This window comes from Schistocerca gregaria, chromosome 1 (assembly GCF_023897955.1).
Source record: "Schistocerca gregaria isolate iqSchGreg1 chromosome 1, iqSchGreg1.2, whole genome shotgun sequence".
NCBI classification, from domain to species: domain Eukaryota; kingdom Metazoa; phylum Arthropoda; class Insecta; order Orthoptera; family Acrididae; genus Schistocerca; species Schistocerca gregaria.
The window spans coordinates 1,784,442-1,802,154 of NC_064920.1; the positions used below are offsets into that span (position 1 = coordinate 1,784,442).

Here is a 17,713-nt window from a genome sequence, read left to right on the forward strand (position 1 = left end):
TTTTCAGGTCATAATATTTCCTGCCTTGGTGTTAGTGAGCTTGCCCTGGAATGATCTTTTAATTTGTACTTGAAATCCTAGGCTGTATCATCCTCTCGAAGTCTATCTGCAGGTGGCACATAAGAGAGAACCAGTGAAAATTCCTTTGATCGGTAGATTGTTTCCCCAGCTTGAAAGTAGGTATGTGGGCAGATTCAGAACATTAATTAATAAATTTAACCAACCACTTTAGAGTCTCTGGTCCAAAATGCATTGGCTGCTTTGTTCTTATATCATCTGTCCTGCAGCTCTGATACTTTTCATTTGTTTCGCAGCCCTTACCAACACTGTTGCTGTGCAAAGCAACCTCAAGAAGTTATTTTCTTCCATGTATTGTGGTAATTTTTATAAAGGAATAGCAGGGATGGCTGGGTGTGTGGATGGTTGTTTGCTGGCTAAAGTTGGATGCAGGTGTGCAGCAGAAGGATGCCGTGATGAAGGTTCAGTAACTTCTTTATTACTTCTTTGTTAATTTACTCAGCTTGAGCACAGATTCAGCTGCACCCTTCATCTCTGGCACATTGTAGCAGCGGGCAAGGTAGATGCAGGAAGCAGTTGGCATATGCTGCTCAGATAGTGGTGGACTGAGCTGGTGTAGTCAGTATGCTGGGTTGAATTGACAGTGTTGGCCCAGCATCACATATGGTTGTTACAACCAGTTATATCTCACAGTTCCACAGTTTACTAACACAAACTGATACAAATAATTCCTCCACCAAGTGCCCAATGTTAGGTAAACACTTTACGAAAATAATATAAATTGATGGTGGTTATACCAATGGCCAGAAAGTGCAAGTGGAATGTGGAATTTGGGCAGAAATCACAATTTCATTGACATACTAAACCTAGTGAATGTTGAAGTTCAAGTTGCAGTATAGCAGCTAAATTCTATGTCCAGAGTGCAGCCAAGCCAACAGTGAGCAACAGATACATCAGTCCAAGAGATGAAACAGTCCACTGCAGCATAGTACTTCTGAGTTGTTGAGTAGAACATAGTACGATGAGAACTGGCTTGTAGACATTGGTGTCATTGTTAAATAAGGCTCCATAGTAATGGAGCTGGTGGCTGGGGTCACTGCATGTTCAGGGTGGCCAATCACTGTGTGTTCTGAGTGTCCAAGTGTGTGTACAAAGATGGACTGCAATGCTAGCAGTGGGCTGTGCATGGAGAAGAGCAGCCAATGATGGGTTCTCGGCCATGCATAATGGAGTGTGCCACTGCTCAGTGTGGAGATTTAATAGTGGTGGATACCACAATGTCCTGATGGTCGAATCATGATGATGACCTGGCTTGGGTGAGTTTTGAATGCTGCTTCTCTTCTGTTGGCTCCACAGTGGTGGATGCATTATCTGGAGCAGAGGCAATGATCGGCTGTTATAAGCAGCAGTGGCTCAGGCTATACTACTTCCTGGAGACTGAACTGATGTCGGCATGTGTGGTATGTTGATGCAGGGGCAGTCACTTCTGCTGATCATGCAGTTCAATGATCAGCACTGGCTGATTCTGGCTGTGGCCTGATTACAGATCTCTTGGATCAATCTTCCATTCCAATACAGGCATACATCATCTGTATAAGGGAATGATGACAACAAAAATTTGTGCTGGACTGGGACTCGAATGTGATTTCCTGCTTTAGATGAGCAGTCACCTTAACTGCTTTGGCTATTGGTGCACAACTCGCAGCCAGTCACAAATTTCCATATAGTGTCATTTCTGCATTACAATCTATACTTGTACACGCATTACATAATTCCCATACAGGATAGGATATTTTAATTGAAAGTCACTGCCTGGTATTGGCAGATAAATATATTTCAGTGCCTGTGTTGTTAACAAGAACAATGCACGCATGCATGTCTGAAGGATCATGCATTGCAGTGACTACAGCCATTATGAAATATATAGATGGAAAAAAAAATGGAGCATCAAGAAGGCATTGTGCAACATACATGAAAGTTGGCAGTGTGTTTCTATGACTGAAAGATGATTTCTATTCATTTCATGCTAGTCACATGGAAGTGGCATTAGTAGCATCACTGTGAGGATGCAAATCAGGTTTGCTATAAATACATGCTGTAACAGTAATGAGTCTTGATTACCTTTGAGATTTGGCATGGTGAGTTGTTATTAGTCAAGAATGCATTTAAAGTGACAAAGACACCATTATTAACGTCTCAGTGAGTTTGAATGAGATTGTCTAACAGGACTACAAGAAGCTGGATTTTCCTTTTGCAACACTACAGCAAGGCTTGACAGGAATGTAGCCACTGTACATGACTGCTGGCAGCTGTGATCACCAGAATCTGTGGTCACAAGAAGACTGGATTCCAGACAGATGTGTGGCACTACCAAGAGGGAATACCATTGTGTTCAGCATATGACTGTGGCGCATCATACTGCATCTGCAGCAGCAATTTGAGCATCAGTTGGCACCACAGTGGCAAAATGAACTGTTGCAAATTGGTTACTTCAAGAACAGTTCTGAGCTAGATGTCCTGTAGCATGCATTCACTGAAACCAAACCACTGCCATCTACAACTTCAGTGGTGTCAAGCAAGAGCTCATTGGAGGGTAGGGTAGATGTCTTGTTTTCTGATGACTGCTGGTTCAGCCTTGGTGCCAGTGATATCCATTTGTTGGTTCGGAGGAGGCCAGTTGAGGACCAGCAACGAATCTGTCAGCATACTAGATGCACTGGTCTGGGGTGTGATTTTATATGACAGCAGGAGCATTCACGTGGTTATCTCATGCACCCTGACTGCAAATTTGTATGTCGGTGGTGATTTGAAATGTTGTGCTGCCATTCATCAACAACATTCCAAGGGGTTTTTCCTATAGGATAATGTTTGCCAACATACTGCTGCTGTAACCCAACATTATCTACACAGTGCTAACATGTTGCCTTGGCCTCCTTGACCACCAGATCTGTCTCCAGTTGAGTACATGCAAGACATCTTCCGATAACAACTCCAGAGTGCTATCCACAGACAGCATTAACCATCCCTGTATTGACCAATGAAGTAAAACAGGCGTGGATCTCCATCCCACAAACTGACTTCTGGCACCTCTACAACAGAATGCTTGAATTTAATCTTCTGGCAGTTACACCAGTTACTGATATACCAGCATTTCGCATTTGCAATGGCTTATCTTGCACTTTCATTATCTTACAATGTTAACCATTTCGCATTTGCAATGGCTTATCTTGCACTTTCATTATCTTACAATGTTAACCATTTGAGAATGTTACCTAGACAAATGTATTGCAGAAATATCATTACTGTACATTAATTATTTTTTGGTACTGTGATTTTTTTTCTGCCAGTGCTGTATCTCTTACATTTTTAACTTCATCATGTTGTAACTTGGTCCATTTTCACTGTTTACAGTTCTTTCAACCTTGCTAGCACTTCACTTCACACAGAGAGTTCACAATTAATTCTGTTCCTCATTGGTGAGCAGCTTTTGGCTCCACTATGAGGGAGGGAACAGACATGAGGATGGCTTCCTAGCTCTATGATTTGATTTGTCCCTTATGTTTTCCGCCTCATATCATGTTAATTGCTTACTGCCTATCACTAACAATATCAAGTAGAATACCATGTACTAAGGGCTAAACCCTTTCTTAACCTGTGGGGATCTAATCTGACTTATGTGAACAGAATGGTTCATGCACTACCCTGTTGTTCGACGATACTGGCCTTGAAATACAATAATGTCTCTGTCAACAAAACTTTTAGAGTCCACCAACATTAGGTACTCCAGAACCTCCACGGACAATGGCTACAGTAAACCATCTGTTGCCATGATCAAAAGAATCATTAATATCTAAACTAAAATTAAGTCGGCACCCACAGAAAACACAAGGTCTGTCCAGCAAGGCTTGAGCAGCAACAGACTTGACTGGTATACGATTCTTCTTGTCTCCAGATGTTGTAGCGAACTCAATGTTCTCGATGGTTTTGTACACTGTCTGTTTAGAACGGCGACGGTATCGTCTGTACGGACGGACCTTTTACCCACCTTCTGTTTTCTGAGGGTGCCGACTTAATTTTAGTTTAGATATTAATGATTCTTTTGATCATGGCAATGGATGGTTTACTGTAGCCATTGTCCGTGGAGGTTCTGGAGTACCCAATGTTGGTGGACTTGAAAGTTTTGTTGACAGAGACATTATTTCATTTCGCACCTACTACATGGCCGAACTTGCTAATAAAGACTTTGGTAAATCTGCTTATATGTCGCCTTCTGCTTTGTCGTTGTATACTTGTAATAGGAGGAAATTATCTGTAAAAGAGTCTGTATTCATTTGGGTAAAAGGTAAAGGTGTATGTGAATATGTAAAGTTTGTTGGTGATTGTACTGTATATTTTCATAAATAAATTGTTTATTTGCAAACTGATCTGTAGCGTCAGCCATTAACCGGACAAGGGTACATCTAGAACCGGGGGCTCAAGGATGCAACAGCATGTTACGCCTACAAAGGCGGCCAATGCAACCCGCTGAACAGCTTACGCAATCTTTGCAGCGCGCCAGCGGAGGACTTAGCGCTCAGCTTTGTGCCATATTTTATATTTTAGCTATTAGGAAAAAAATTTACAATAGTAGGGGATCCATGGTAACCGTGCTTTGGTCTTTGTCTGAAGACATTGTGAGTGAGGAATCTATCCAAATGCCTATAGCTGGTTACTCTTGTTATAGAGATTTATCCATTTGATAACACTGACCCAGCTACAGGTGTTATACTAGCCCCAACAATAATCCTATCATTTTCCCACCTACGTCCCATTTCACATATGTGTGGTATCTCAGCACTTCTGTTTTGAAACAATGCCACATGATGTGGAGACAGTAAAACCTAACCAAGAAATAATTTTGCAACTCTTTATTCTTGTTCTTACTTATTAGCACTATGCCATCGCTTAAACCTATCTTAATGAACTAAGTAGTAACTGTTAACTATTTCTCCTGGACTCACATTTATTGAGATTACATCTCCCAGTATTCTTGAAATGGCCACAACTTTAACCCCTCAGTACATGCAGATGGTCTGTCAGACCAAGGAGAATATTTTCATATTAATGCAATTTCTGAAAGTTGTTTTCAAGAACCTATCCTCTCAGTACCTTTAAATGAATGTAATAAGAGTAATTTGGTATGGTGTATCTGGTATTTCAACAATAGCACTTCCAGTTAGTTCACAACAAAGTGGCCTAGGGTCTCACAGGCCAGCCGCATGCACTGGTGGCAGTTTATTGTTAGCTCCGAAGGTTATTCACGCGTGTACATATTTGCAGTGTCTGCTTAGTTTAGTGGTAGAACAGATTTTTTTGCACTTTGTACCCTATTTCAGTGTTATGTAAATGTTGTAACTGCATCATGGCTTGTTCTTATGAGGCACAGGAGGAGAGAACTAGGAACTTGATTGAAGAAGTAATGGCTGAAAGTGATGCTGGTGATTCTGAAGATGGAGAAATCGACTTTGAGGTGATTCCGGCACCGAACAAAAAATGTTGAGTGATGAATCAGAAGACGGTGATTGTGGTGCTGACAGTGATGTGGTTGTCAGTAAAGAGGGAACAGTATGGGACTCACGTGCTCTGCCAAAGAACTCCCGCACATGTTGTCATAACATCGTAACTCATTTACCAGGTGTGAAAGGTGCTACAAAAAGTGCTACAAATCCTCTACAGTGCTGGAAACTGATTTTGATGAAAACATTGTACTCATACTTGTTGGCTGCACTAATAGGTACATTCAAAGTGTCCAGGGAAACTTTTCAAGGGAAAGAGATGCATAACAAACTAATGAAGCTGAAATAAAGTCCTTATTGGGATTATTGTACTACACAGGTGTAATGCATGCCCATCAACTAAGTCTACAAAATTTGTGGTAAACAGATGGCACAGGAGTTGAAATATTTCATCTCACAATGGGCATAAACAGATTTTGTTTTCTCCTTTGATGTATTAGATTTGACGACAAACAAATGAGAATGGAATGGGAGAAAACAGATCACATGGCAGCAATAAGACAGGTGTTCAGTCTAATTGTTGAAAACTTTCAGAAGGCTTATACAGTTTCGGAATATGTGACAGTTGATGAAAAACTAGAAGCATTCCGTGGAAGATGCAGATTCAGACAGTACATGCCAAATAAGTCAAACAAGTATGGAGTAAAGGTTTTTGCAGCAGGGATGCCAGAATGTTTTACACATTCAACATGGATGTTGGGCAGCAGCTTGAAGGCCCTTACAGACAGGACAACAGACCAGTTGAACTTGTTTAGAGACTTTGCCAGCCTATCCTGAATACAGGCCACCACATAACCCGTGACAATTATTTTACACGTTACGAGCTTGCAAACACATTGATTACGAAGAAGACGACCATCGTTTGTACCCTGAGGAAGAACAAGACAAGTCCCAAGGGGATTTATTAACACTAAAAACTGACAAGAAAAGTCATCCATGTTTGGGTTTCAGAAAAATTGCACCTTAGCCTCTTATGTGCCGAAACAAAATAGTGGTATTACTACTGTCAGTGATGCACCGCAATGGAAATATTGACAAAAATACACAGAATGATAAAATAAATAAAATCAGAAATTATCACTTTCTATAACTTTACTAAGGGCGGAGTCGACGTTGTAGATGGAATGAGTGCAACATATGATGTAGCTAGAAACACTGAAAGATGGCCAATCGTTGTTTTTTATAGCATCATGAACACACCTGTGATAAATGCTGCTATTATTTTCAGCTCAGATCAGAAAGAACAACTGAGAAGAAGAGTTTTTGAGGCAGCTTTCTTTTGCACTTCTGCATGATCATCTTCAGCAAAGAGTAGTGTCAAAAATATTGCCAAGGAAGATAACTGAGAGAATTGGAGAGCTTTGCAATGTGAAAATTTCTGAAGTGGAATCAACTGTGACTTCACGAGAATGGTGTGTGGACTGTAGAAGCAAAAACAGAAAAACAAAATATATTTTGACAAAATATCTGAATGAATACATGCATTATTTTGATAACAGCTAAATTTTATGTATCTTCATTTGTGTAAATATTTTTGACCAAAATATTAAATTTATCCCTTAAATATATTTACTAAACTGATTTTTAATGATATTACTTCATTTAATAATGCTTCCTCCATAATATACATCTAAGTGCAAGAAAGATGCTGCTGTGGAACCATGGGACCACCTACTTCCCTCTGGCCATTCATCTTCACCTCTAGGAATTTCACTCCTGACACCATCTATAATGGGATGGCAGGGATGGCTGTCAAAGAAGGATGCAGGTGTGCAATAGAAGAAGGGCCTGGGGTGGGCTCAGTAACTTTTTTATTACTTCATTCTACATGGATATACATTGAGATGTGCACAAATTCCTCTGGTTGTATTATAGGATCATTGCTTGTGACTTTTAATTACTTTCCAAGACTTTCTACTTTTTGAGCTATATCTAGATCAGTTAAAAGATTTGACAATTCTGCCTTTTACAAAACATGTCATCAGCTCTTCATGTACCTGAATAGGATTTTCAGCTTGTGAGTGTCTTTTGTATTTATCTTGGTAGATTTTCAGTAGGCTTGAAGCGGAGATATGTGGTATCACCGCTTACAGTCATTAACGTGCAGCAAACCGGCTTTATTGCTGTACCCCCCACACTATGTTCAGTAGAGAGGCTTGGTGATGGAAATGACTAGAGCAGTTTTGGTCATGACATATTTATTCTTAACAAGTCTTACACTAAGTTACAAATACAATTCATCACTAATGCTTGTCTCAGTCACCAGTCCTGGAGAGTATACACTCCAGTGATGAGCAGTGGCACGACCGTAACGACCGAGTGAGACAAAAGCTGCATCCAAATGTTCAGCTTCTGGCATGACCAGAGGCGCTGTGATGTCCACAAAAGAGAGAAAGGCACTGCCGAACAGAAGGGTGTACACCATGAAATGAACGGCTACATTTAAGATCGCACATGTGCATTTTTGGGAGAGTCACATTAACTCAATGTATGTGGTCAGCAATGGGAGAAGTTGGAGGTGTGTGTCATGTCGTGTTCACCATCTCGCACTGTCTGCAAATACGTGGTGATTGTTCTGTGGTGCATGCGTGTTTAAAGTTCACGCACTGCATGATGACAGTGTGGCAGCACTGGCAGGGGTCGGTCAGCGTTGGAAGGGAGTGTGACAGCCCGTGACATCAGCGCACAGGACCTGCAAGTGTGCGGTGGGCATGTTCTCATGCGGTTGGCTAGTGACAGCAGCGGCACGCACTGACTACAACTGTCTGTCCAATTCATGATGAAGGCACATGCTTCAGGTCATTTGGTATAATGTCTTGAAGGCACTGACATCTTAATAACAATGCTGAGTAATCACAAGAGCTACAAAAAAAGTTCACTATTTACATTGTTCAGAGTGGTGTCGAGAGTAGCAAGTCCAAGTGTTCATTCGTTGCACTGTTCCACAACTTCACCAAGTAACTCAGTCGTGGGCACACAGCGCAGCACTTGAACCGACTTCGACCCTCGAGACAACGGAGGTCCGAAGAATATGTGCGAGTGCGGTACAGTTGGGACTCGAACCCGGGTCCAGGAGCTACTTCGGGCAAGCCAGGTGGTGTGGAGTGCGATGTCCAGAGCTAGACAGCAAAGCGAATATTGTAAACTGGCACAGATGCTGACCTGGTCACCACACCTGATGCGGTGGAGACACAGGGACACGAATGCGGGTCCAGGAGCTGTGACGGTCACTGGAGGCATTGTCCAGGGCTCGACTGGAGTTACAGTCTGAAGATGCGGGCAGCGTGAGGCTGGGTCTCTACAGAGGACAGTGGCTCGTGGACACTGGATTCTGACGGTGTTCAGTGGCTCGGGTGTGTGTTTGTCGTTTTGGGTGGTGTAGCACATTGGCGACGCAGCACGGCCATTTGAATCGGACGCAGCAGCCGGCGGTCGTGTTGTAGTCCACTGGCGGCTGTGGTGGGGTTACCAGAGAGCCTGTGGTGGGTACGGTCAGGGTGGCCATGCTGGCTGCCCAGGTGGGGTGGTGGGATGTGTACATAGTGGCACGATGACAGCAGACTGCAGCTGTGTGTCACCGGCAGCCACGAGTGCAGGCCCCTTCTGACCTCTGGCAGAGGAAGTGTCATCTGTAAACAGATCTTCCTTCCGCTGGGTTGAAGAAATGTGTGGCTGCTGGAGCAGGCAAGATGTAAGCTGGCTTGATGTGGTCAATTGACTATGTAGATGGCTTCCCGTTGCACTCGATGACCAGCACTATGTCTCCTCGGGCGTTCGTGTGGTGCGGTACGTAGTAGGGCAACCGGAGATGTGGCTGTACTGCATCAATATGCAATATGACGTGCATGCAGCGGCCACCGTGCAGCCACCGTGCACAAATACCATCCCGTGCGCTCGGAGGCCAGCCGTGGGAGTGTGCAGACATTCTGCCAGAGAGGGTGCGATGGCATCATGTGGGAGTGGAACTTCTTTGACAAAATCGCCTGGGATTGTCAGAGGTTGTCAGTAAACAAGGTCGGTAGATGACATACTGATCTCCTTCTCCTGTGTTACTCGCAGCCGAGCAGCACCAGTGGAAGTGTTTCTGGCCACGAGGCATCTTGGCAAGTTAGGGTTGCTTTCAGAGTCCTGTGGAGCCATTTAACTGCGCCATTTGATGCCAGAAGGTAGCTTGTTGTCCTGTGTAACCGGATGCCACACAGTCAGGTGATATGCGCGAATAACACGTGGTCAAACTGGTGGCCGTGGTCAGTTGTCACCTGACTGGCACATCCAAAGGGTGCCACCCAGGTGTCAACAAATTCGGTGGCAACAGTCTCAGTGGTGATGTCCGTGACGGGTGTTGCTTTTGGCCAATGAGTGAAGCGGTCCATCATAGTTAAGAGATACCGCTTGCCTTGAGGCAGCGGGCCAATGAGGTCCACATGAATGTGCGCAAATTGGCGTGTCGAATCAGGGAAGGTGCCCACGGGCATGTGAGTGGACCTCACGACCTTGGCAAACTGACATGCTGTGCAAGTGCATGCCCATTCACGCCAGTCCTTCCAAAGCCCCGGCCAGATGAAATGTGCAGCCATGAGTGCCACAGAGGTATTGGTGCCGGCGTGTGACAGCCTTTGGGCTCAGTGATAGGCACTGCCCCTGGAATTTCTCCAAAAGGAACGGTCGGTCAGTGCCAGTTGAGATGTCACACCGTATCTTACGGGCAGAGCCGGGAACAGGCACCAGCTCTAGTTGCAGGCCACTCGAAGTGTCGTAATGAAAGTGGTGCAGTTCTTCATCACTCTCCTGTAGTTGGCCGCCATCCTCAAAGTTGACACAGTGTGAGATAAAGGCACACGCTCGGGATGAACAATTGCCGACGATATTGTCTATCCCCGAAATGTCGGGTGTCTGTCGTGAATTGTGACATGTAATGTAATTGCTGGAGTTGGCGCGGTGAACACTTAGTGTGAGTGTTCTGGAATGCGTGAGTAATGGGTTTGTGGTCGGTGAAAATGACGAGTTGTTGGTTTCTACGGATGGTCGGAAGTATTTCACTGCTGCATACACCGCAAGCAACTCTCGGTCATAAGCACTCCGAGCGCATTGCGATTTGGATAACTTTTTAGAGAAAAAATCGAGAGGCTGCCAGCTTCCGCCAATGTGCTGTTGTAATGCTGCACTGGTGGTGGCCATGCTGGCGTCCACAACTACAGCCAAGTCCGCGTCATGTACCGGATGCACGAGCAGCATCGCTTCTGCGAGATTCTGTTTTGAGTCTGTGAAGCTCTGCTCCGTTGCATCTGTCCAACACACAGGGATCTTTCCCTTTGAGGTAGGACCATGTAACGCCTTAGTCAACGGCTCTTTCATGGTGGCACAGTTGGCCAGGTGTTGGTGATAAAAGTTCAATATGCCGAGGTAACGGTATAGTTCTTTGTGTATGTGCGGTACATGGCATGTTCAGTATCACTTGCACTTTCTTCAGTAGTGGTGTCGATCCGGTGGGGGGTAATTAAATGGCCAAGAAACTAGATTTCTGTCACACCAAATTCACATTTTGCTGGATTAATAACAATGTCGGCTTCACTCAGGAACTGAAAGTGGTGGTGGTGGTGGTGGTGGTGGAGCTCGGGTGACTTGGAATACACCAGGACATCGTCAAGTTACACAAAACAAAATGGCATGCCTCGCAAGACGCCATCCAGGAACAGCTGCCAAGTCTGGGGAGCATTCCGAAGACCAAAAGTCATAAACAGGCTTTTGAAAAGTCCAAAAGATATTTACAATAGCTGTTTTTTCAATGTCTTTGGGCACCACCGGAATTTGGGTGTACATGTTTGTGCAATCTATCTGGCTGAACACCAAACAGCCCGCCAAAGTATAACTGAACTCTTGAAGGTGTGGGACTGGGTATCGATCCGTCACTGTTTGTGAATTAAGGGCACGAGAGTCCATAAATGTGCACCCCAAATTGTCTTTTTTTTTGTACTAAATGTAATGCCGACGACAGTGGGCTGCTCAATGGTCGAACGATGCCTTTGCTGCTGCAAGTCTATCAGGCACGAGTTGACATGGGCAACATGATGTTGGGGGTCCAGGTGTGGTTATTATGTGGTCCACCATCGAATGTTTAACGTCTCTCAATGTGCCAGCTGGATGGGTGCGGTTGGGTAATTTTTCAAGGATGTCATTGTTAGGTCTGGGGCACTTCACAGGTTTTCAACACTGTAGAATGAGGCCTGCCGGTGCAGTCTCGCTAACTTTAAATTTGTCGTCACATAGATTAGCTGGCCATTTGCGATGTTGGCCAGCAGCCCGTAGTGGCCGAGAAAGTCTGCACCCAGGATCGGCTCATTGACATTGGTCACAGTAAAAGTCCATGAGAATTTCTCAGCTTAGAGCTAGATCTAAACTGTGGCTGTGTGTGCCATAAGTTTTGATAGTTGAATTGTTTGCCGCTGTGAGGGAGAGTGCCTCGACCCACCTGCAGTCTCGTAGCATAGAATAGAGGAATATCGAAAGGTCTGAAGCAGTGTCGACTAGGTACCTCATACTCGCGACTCCATTCTGCAACAAACAGGTGCTTCGATATCGTACTGCAGCCGGGTGTGCCTAGGTCCGGTCACAGCCAGCATTTGGGTGCCAGCAAGGAGCGTGGCACATGGTTGCTTTGTTGCCGAAATGGGCGTGGTACCAGCAGTAGTCACTTTGTGCGTGCTCTGACGTCTGTGGGGTACCATTGGAGTGGTTGTTTCTGTATTGCTGGCTGCACGAGCCACGCTGCCAGTAGCCTAGTCTGCTGCCGCTGTGATGCGCACTGCCCTGCTGCTGCAAGTGCACCAACCGGTCGACTTGTGTGGAGAGAGCTGCCACCTGTGCGGCCAAGTTTTGCACTGGCTGCTGCAGGTCAGCATTCAATGCTGGTGTGGCAGGCGTGTGCCACCACGGAGGTGGGGGGGATGGTGTCGTAAGCTGCCACAGCCGTGGTGCTAGGCACCGTTGTCAGCGCACGTGCACCCAGTCGTCTAAGTTAGTGATTGTGTCCAGCTGCATCTCCATCTGTGCTGCTATCTCTGCGTGCAACTGAGCTGAGAAGCTGTGCACCCAGATAGTGTGTAACAGCAAATCTGCCACCGTGTCGGTCTGTGTGAGGCTCCGCAAGTGGCTCAGGAACTGTGAGGGCCTCCGGTGGTCATATTCCTATTGCCACAGCAGTTGGTGCACTCATTCTTTCGACTGGATCAGCTCTTCCTTGAGCCATTTGTAGGTTGACTGCATTGGCAGAGTGGTGATTATATCCCACACTTCAGCCGCATAGTTCTGGTCGAGCTGGCTCACCACGTGTCCAAATTTCGCCAGGTCACAGGTTACATGATTGCTCATAAAGATCGCCTCCACTTGGCTGAACTACATTACAGGTTCGTGGGGCCAAAAGGGAGGCAGCCTGATCGACACCCATCCAGTGCTTGTTGGCACTCTGATGATTGTAGGAAGTGTCATTGTGGTGGGGATTTGAGTGCCAAAATTGTCCTGGGCTGTCTGTGGCTGCGCAGCATCTGAGCGTGTAGTCAGAGCTTGTAGCTCACTCTCCAGCCCCTTGTTTCGTGCAAGCAGGTCTTCAACAGTCTTTTGCAACTCTTCTAATGTTGTCATCTTAGCTTAGAGTCGAGTCCTCACACAAGGGGAAAATACACAATGAAAATAACATGACAAACGAAAACACGCAAAAAAAGAATAAAACTAGTCAGTTCATGAAAGAAACATACTCGCACAAAAACAACACAAAAAAAAGTTTGTTAAAAAAACATATTTTATCACTATGGAGCACTGTTTGGGTGCGGGCATATACACGCCAGCTTGCTTGCAGTTCCAAGTCACTTGTACCAATGAACGTTCATCACCACATGTTTTTAGCCTTGGATCATGCAGGGTTCACCAGTGAAGCAGAGATGGTGGTATCACTGCTTACAGTCATTGGCATGCAGTGAACCAGCTGTATTGCTGTACCCACACACAATGTTAAAGGGAGAGGCTTGCTGACAGAAATGACTAGAGCATTTTTGGTCATGACACATTTATTCTCCACAAGTCTTACACTAAATTACAAATGCAATTCATCACTAAAGCCTGTCCGTACAGGTGCGTTGCACTGGTGGTATGGCTCTGTCACTGATCTCAGAGGGTGTACACTCCAGCGATGAGCCATGATGCGACCACATGGACTGAGCGAGACAAAAGCTGTGTCACCGAATGTTCAGCTCCTGGCACAACCGGAGGCACCATGATGTCCATGAAAGAGAGAAAGGGTGCACACTGTGAAACGGGCGACAGCATTTAAGATCACGCGTGCGTGTTTGCGGGGGAGTCGTGTTAACTTGACATACATGGTCAGCAGCGGGAGAAGTCAGAAATGTGTGCTGTATTGTGTTGACCAGCTCACACTGCCTGCCTGCTTTTGTCCTGTGTGGTCTGGTGCATCCCAAAATCTGGCATAATGGTATAGCTGCACTTGTGTCGGCTGTGCCATAGTTTAGCCCTTCGCTCATTTGAACATTGTGGCCGCCACAGGCTAACTGTGTCTTGGTTGAGACCAAACATGTATTGTTCTGCATCCACAAGTACGTGTTTCCAAGAGAGATTTTATAAGTGTTACAAAATCCTTATATGTTTTTGGAGTCAATTTAAGTTTTGCAACTTCATTGCTCAATTCCATTGATAAAATTTTCCAGGCCACCTTTCTGAAGGTGAATTACCATTTAAAGGGGACTTCTGAGCTGATAATTCCAAGTACGGTACACATTATGGTATTATGGTGTGTTTTTGGTGTTGGTTTCTTGACTGTTTTCACCTCATGTTGAGTGGCATGTGAACTGAAAAACTGTCAGGGTGCTAGCCCTTGTTCCATTACCCTTGAGGAAAGCGTTTTGTTTCCTCCACAATGTCTTCTGGTGGTTGAAGGGTTTGCCATTCTCTTGATGTCAGTGTTGCCCATGGTGTGCCTGATTGCTGATTAATTTATGAGTACTCTACAAGGAGGTTACTTCAGTGTACCACATCTATACCAATAGTTATCAATGATAAGTCATGTACAAACTATAAAAACGGATGGATATTTACAATGAGCATCATTGGTTTATATGCTACATAAGAAAATATTAAATCTTAGAATCAATATAATTGTGTAATTGCCTGTGAACAGAATCTATACTATTGTTTCTCTTCCATAGTGTTACATTCACCAAACTAAGTAATCTCTGCTTTTTTTCACCAATTTCATGTTCCTTAACCTTATATTTCAACACCTAAGGTTTCACACATACGCTCTTGCTGCAGCCAAACAACAGCTCCACATACTTTTCCTCCAGTCCCACTTAACCTTTGGTGTAGTCCCCGAAGGCTTCAGATTACTATTTTCCTCCTCTGGCAGCACTTACTCTTTCCACCAGTCCCTTCTTAAATACCATACTGATCATTCCTTAGCTCTTACCCATCCTGCAGTTTGTGGTGTCACCGCCAGACACCACACTTGGTAGTTGATAGCCTTTAAATCGGCCGCAGTCCGGTAGTATACATCGGACCCACGTGTCGCCACTATCAGTGATTGCAGACCGAGTGCCGCCACACAGCAGGTCTAGAGAGAGACTTCCTAGCACTCGCCCCAGTTGTAAAACCGATTTTGCTAGTGATGGATCACTGACAAAATACTCTCTCATTTGCCGAGACGATAGTTAGCATAGCCTTCAGCCCCCATGCGGGTCCGACTGTTAGAATAGGCCCGAGGTATTCCTGCCTGTCGTAAGAGGCGGCTACAAAGAATCCCTCCCCCTCAAGGAGGTAGTTCGCACCTGCATCCGGAGACGGACTGTATCACGACCTATATTTGCAGTCATTTTGGTTTTTCACTTCTTCTGGTTTCTTCCTTTCTTTGGTTGGTACCTTTCTTTGTTCTTCTCCATCTCACTGTCTTCTTTACTCTTCTCCTTGCCTTCTTCTCCTTGCCTTCTCTGGTCTCCGCCTCGGCATTTGAGACAGTCTGTCCTTTCTTTCCCTCTGTCCTTTCTTTCCCTCTGTCCTTTCTTTCCCTCTGTCCTTTCTTTCCCTCTGTCCTTTCTTTCCCTCTGTCCTTTCTTTCCCTCTGTCCTTTCTTTCCCTCTGTCCTTTCTTTCCCTCTGTCCTTTCTTTCCCTCTGTCCTTTCTTTCCCTCTGTCCTTTCTTTCCTTCTCTCCTCCCTGTGTGTGCCTGAAGGCCGACCCACGCGTTCGCACGCATAGCCAGTGACGGGGTGGAGGGGTGTGATTGCCTGAGCTGACATCTTCCGACCATGATGATTGGTCGCTCCGTCCTTTTCTCGGGAGGTGTGACCTGAGGTGTGAACAATCACCTAAGGCGAGAGTGCCCTCTGAGAGGGTCCCCACAAGGAAGGAGTGTGCCATCGGAGATGCTCGCAATGATGGGGGATTCCTCCGCAATGGATTTCTCTTCTTCTTCTTCTTCTCCTCTCTCGACCTCTGCCCACAAACGGAAACTTGACCAGCCAACAGTGACAAAAGTACTACTGCCTGCCCCAGAGTTCCTCGTAGTTTCTCGATTTGATGCTGGAAAGGGTTTTCCTCTGTCAACCCTTTCGTTATCCAGAAGGGTTAGATGCCATAGCCGGATCAGTCAAGTTTTGTACCAGGTAGCATAACGGTACCTTGTTACTAGAAACTGAGAGCGCCTTTCAGGCACAAATACTGCTTTGGGCCACACTCCTGTACACATTCTCTGTCCGGGTGGAGGCTCACCGCACTTTGAATTCGTCTCGTGGTGTGGTATATCACTCTATGGCTTGACTGACGAGGAGATTCAGTCTTTCCTCACTGAGCAGGGTGTGACGGCTGTCCATAGGGTCATGAAAAAGGTCAACAATGACATTTTACCGACCCAGACACTTTTCTTGACCTTTTATAGTGTTCAGCTGCCGTCGCGCATCAAAGCGGCCTACGAGGTTACTTCTGTTCGCCCCTATGTCCCGACACCTACGTGCTGCTACCAATGTCAGCATTTTAATCACACTCGCCAGTCTTGTTCCAATGCGGCTAAATGTCACTTGTGGCAGGGATGCCCATGAGGGTGACTGTCCACCTCCATCTCCTCATTGTGTGAACTGTCAGGGTGACCATGCAGCGTCCTCCCGCGACTGTCCCATCTACAAGGAAGAACGCTGTATACAAGAAATTCGGGTCAAAGGAAAGTGTCCACCTCAGCTGCTCACAAGCTATTTGCTAGCAGGAAGCCCATGCTGCTCCCAGCGGGGAAATACAGTACTGTCCTCGCCTCTCCTCTGACTACCAGGGAGGTGGCGACGCAGACATGCGGTCTGACCTTCAGCACTACGGTCGTCCGTTCGGCCAGTGCTAAGATCGCCCAGTCGACGTCTCCTCTTCCTCCCGTCACCCCTCAGACACAAGCACCTTTATCAGCTTCTGCCAGGACGAAGACCCAGAAGTCAGATGCACAGGGCTTCAAGAAGGAACCGTCTCATGCAGACTTCCTACGTACCTCGAAATCCCAGCCATCGACCAATCCTTCCACAAAACTACCTTCCAAGAAGGCTCATAGGAAGCACAGTTCACCTTCCCCACCATGGCGCATTTCTTCTCCTGCACCACCCAGCGGTTGCCGCCCCAGGCTGTCATCTGTTTCACCTGGCTGCACCGCTGGTATCCAAACATCTGGCCATTCACCAGAGGAGGAAGCTCCCCCTCCCGGCCATCCTCACAAGATGGCCGATGAACCTATAGAACAAATGAATGATGACTGTCCGCCTGCCGCTAGCGGCGGCAGTACTCGCTCAAAGCCGGGCCCTCAGCGGCTTTCGAGGTGACCCCTTCTTGCATCTTCTTCTCACGATGGCACCTGTTCACTGGAATATTCGCAGCATTCACTAGAACCAAGAGGACTTAAAGCTGCTGCTCCGCTTGCACAGTCTGCTCGTCGTAGCCCTCCAGGAAACGGAGCTACGCCCAGGCGATCACATTGACTTGGCACACTACGCCTCTGTGCATTTTGACTTACCCCCTGTGGCAGGTATTCCAGCTCATGGAGGGGTTATGTTGCTGGTCCGGGATGATATCTACTATGATCCCATCACATTGCACACCGGCCTGCAGGCA

The 17,713-nt window shown here is 45.9% G+C and overlaps 1 protein-coding gene across 5 annotated transcripts in view; it reads left to right on the forward strand.

The window, feature by feature from the left end:
- The window catches only part of LOC126318743 (mitochondrial import receptor subunit TOM22 homolog), a 131,013-nt gene that overhangs the window by 21,093 nt on the left and 92,207 nt on the right, over positions 1 to 17,713 (forward strand). The window contains exon 4 of one of the 5 annotated variants that reach the window (XM_049993514.1): positions 6,802 to 6,927. The exons of the other annotated variants lie outside the window; for them this stretch is intronic. Coding sequence (XP_049849471.1) covers positions 6,802 to 6,840 — 39 coding nt within the window. The 3' untranslated portion in view covers positions 6,841 to 6,927. Of the gene's footprint in view, positions 1 to 6,801; positions 6,928 to 17,713 lie in introns of those variants that run through there. 5 annotated transcript variants of the gene reach the window in all.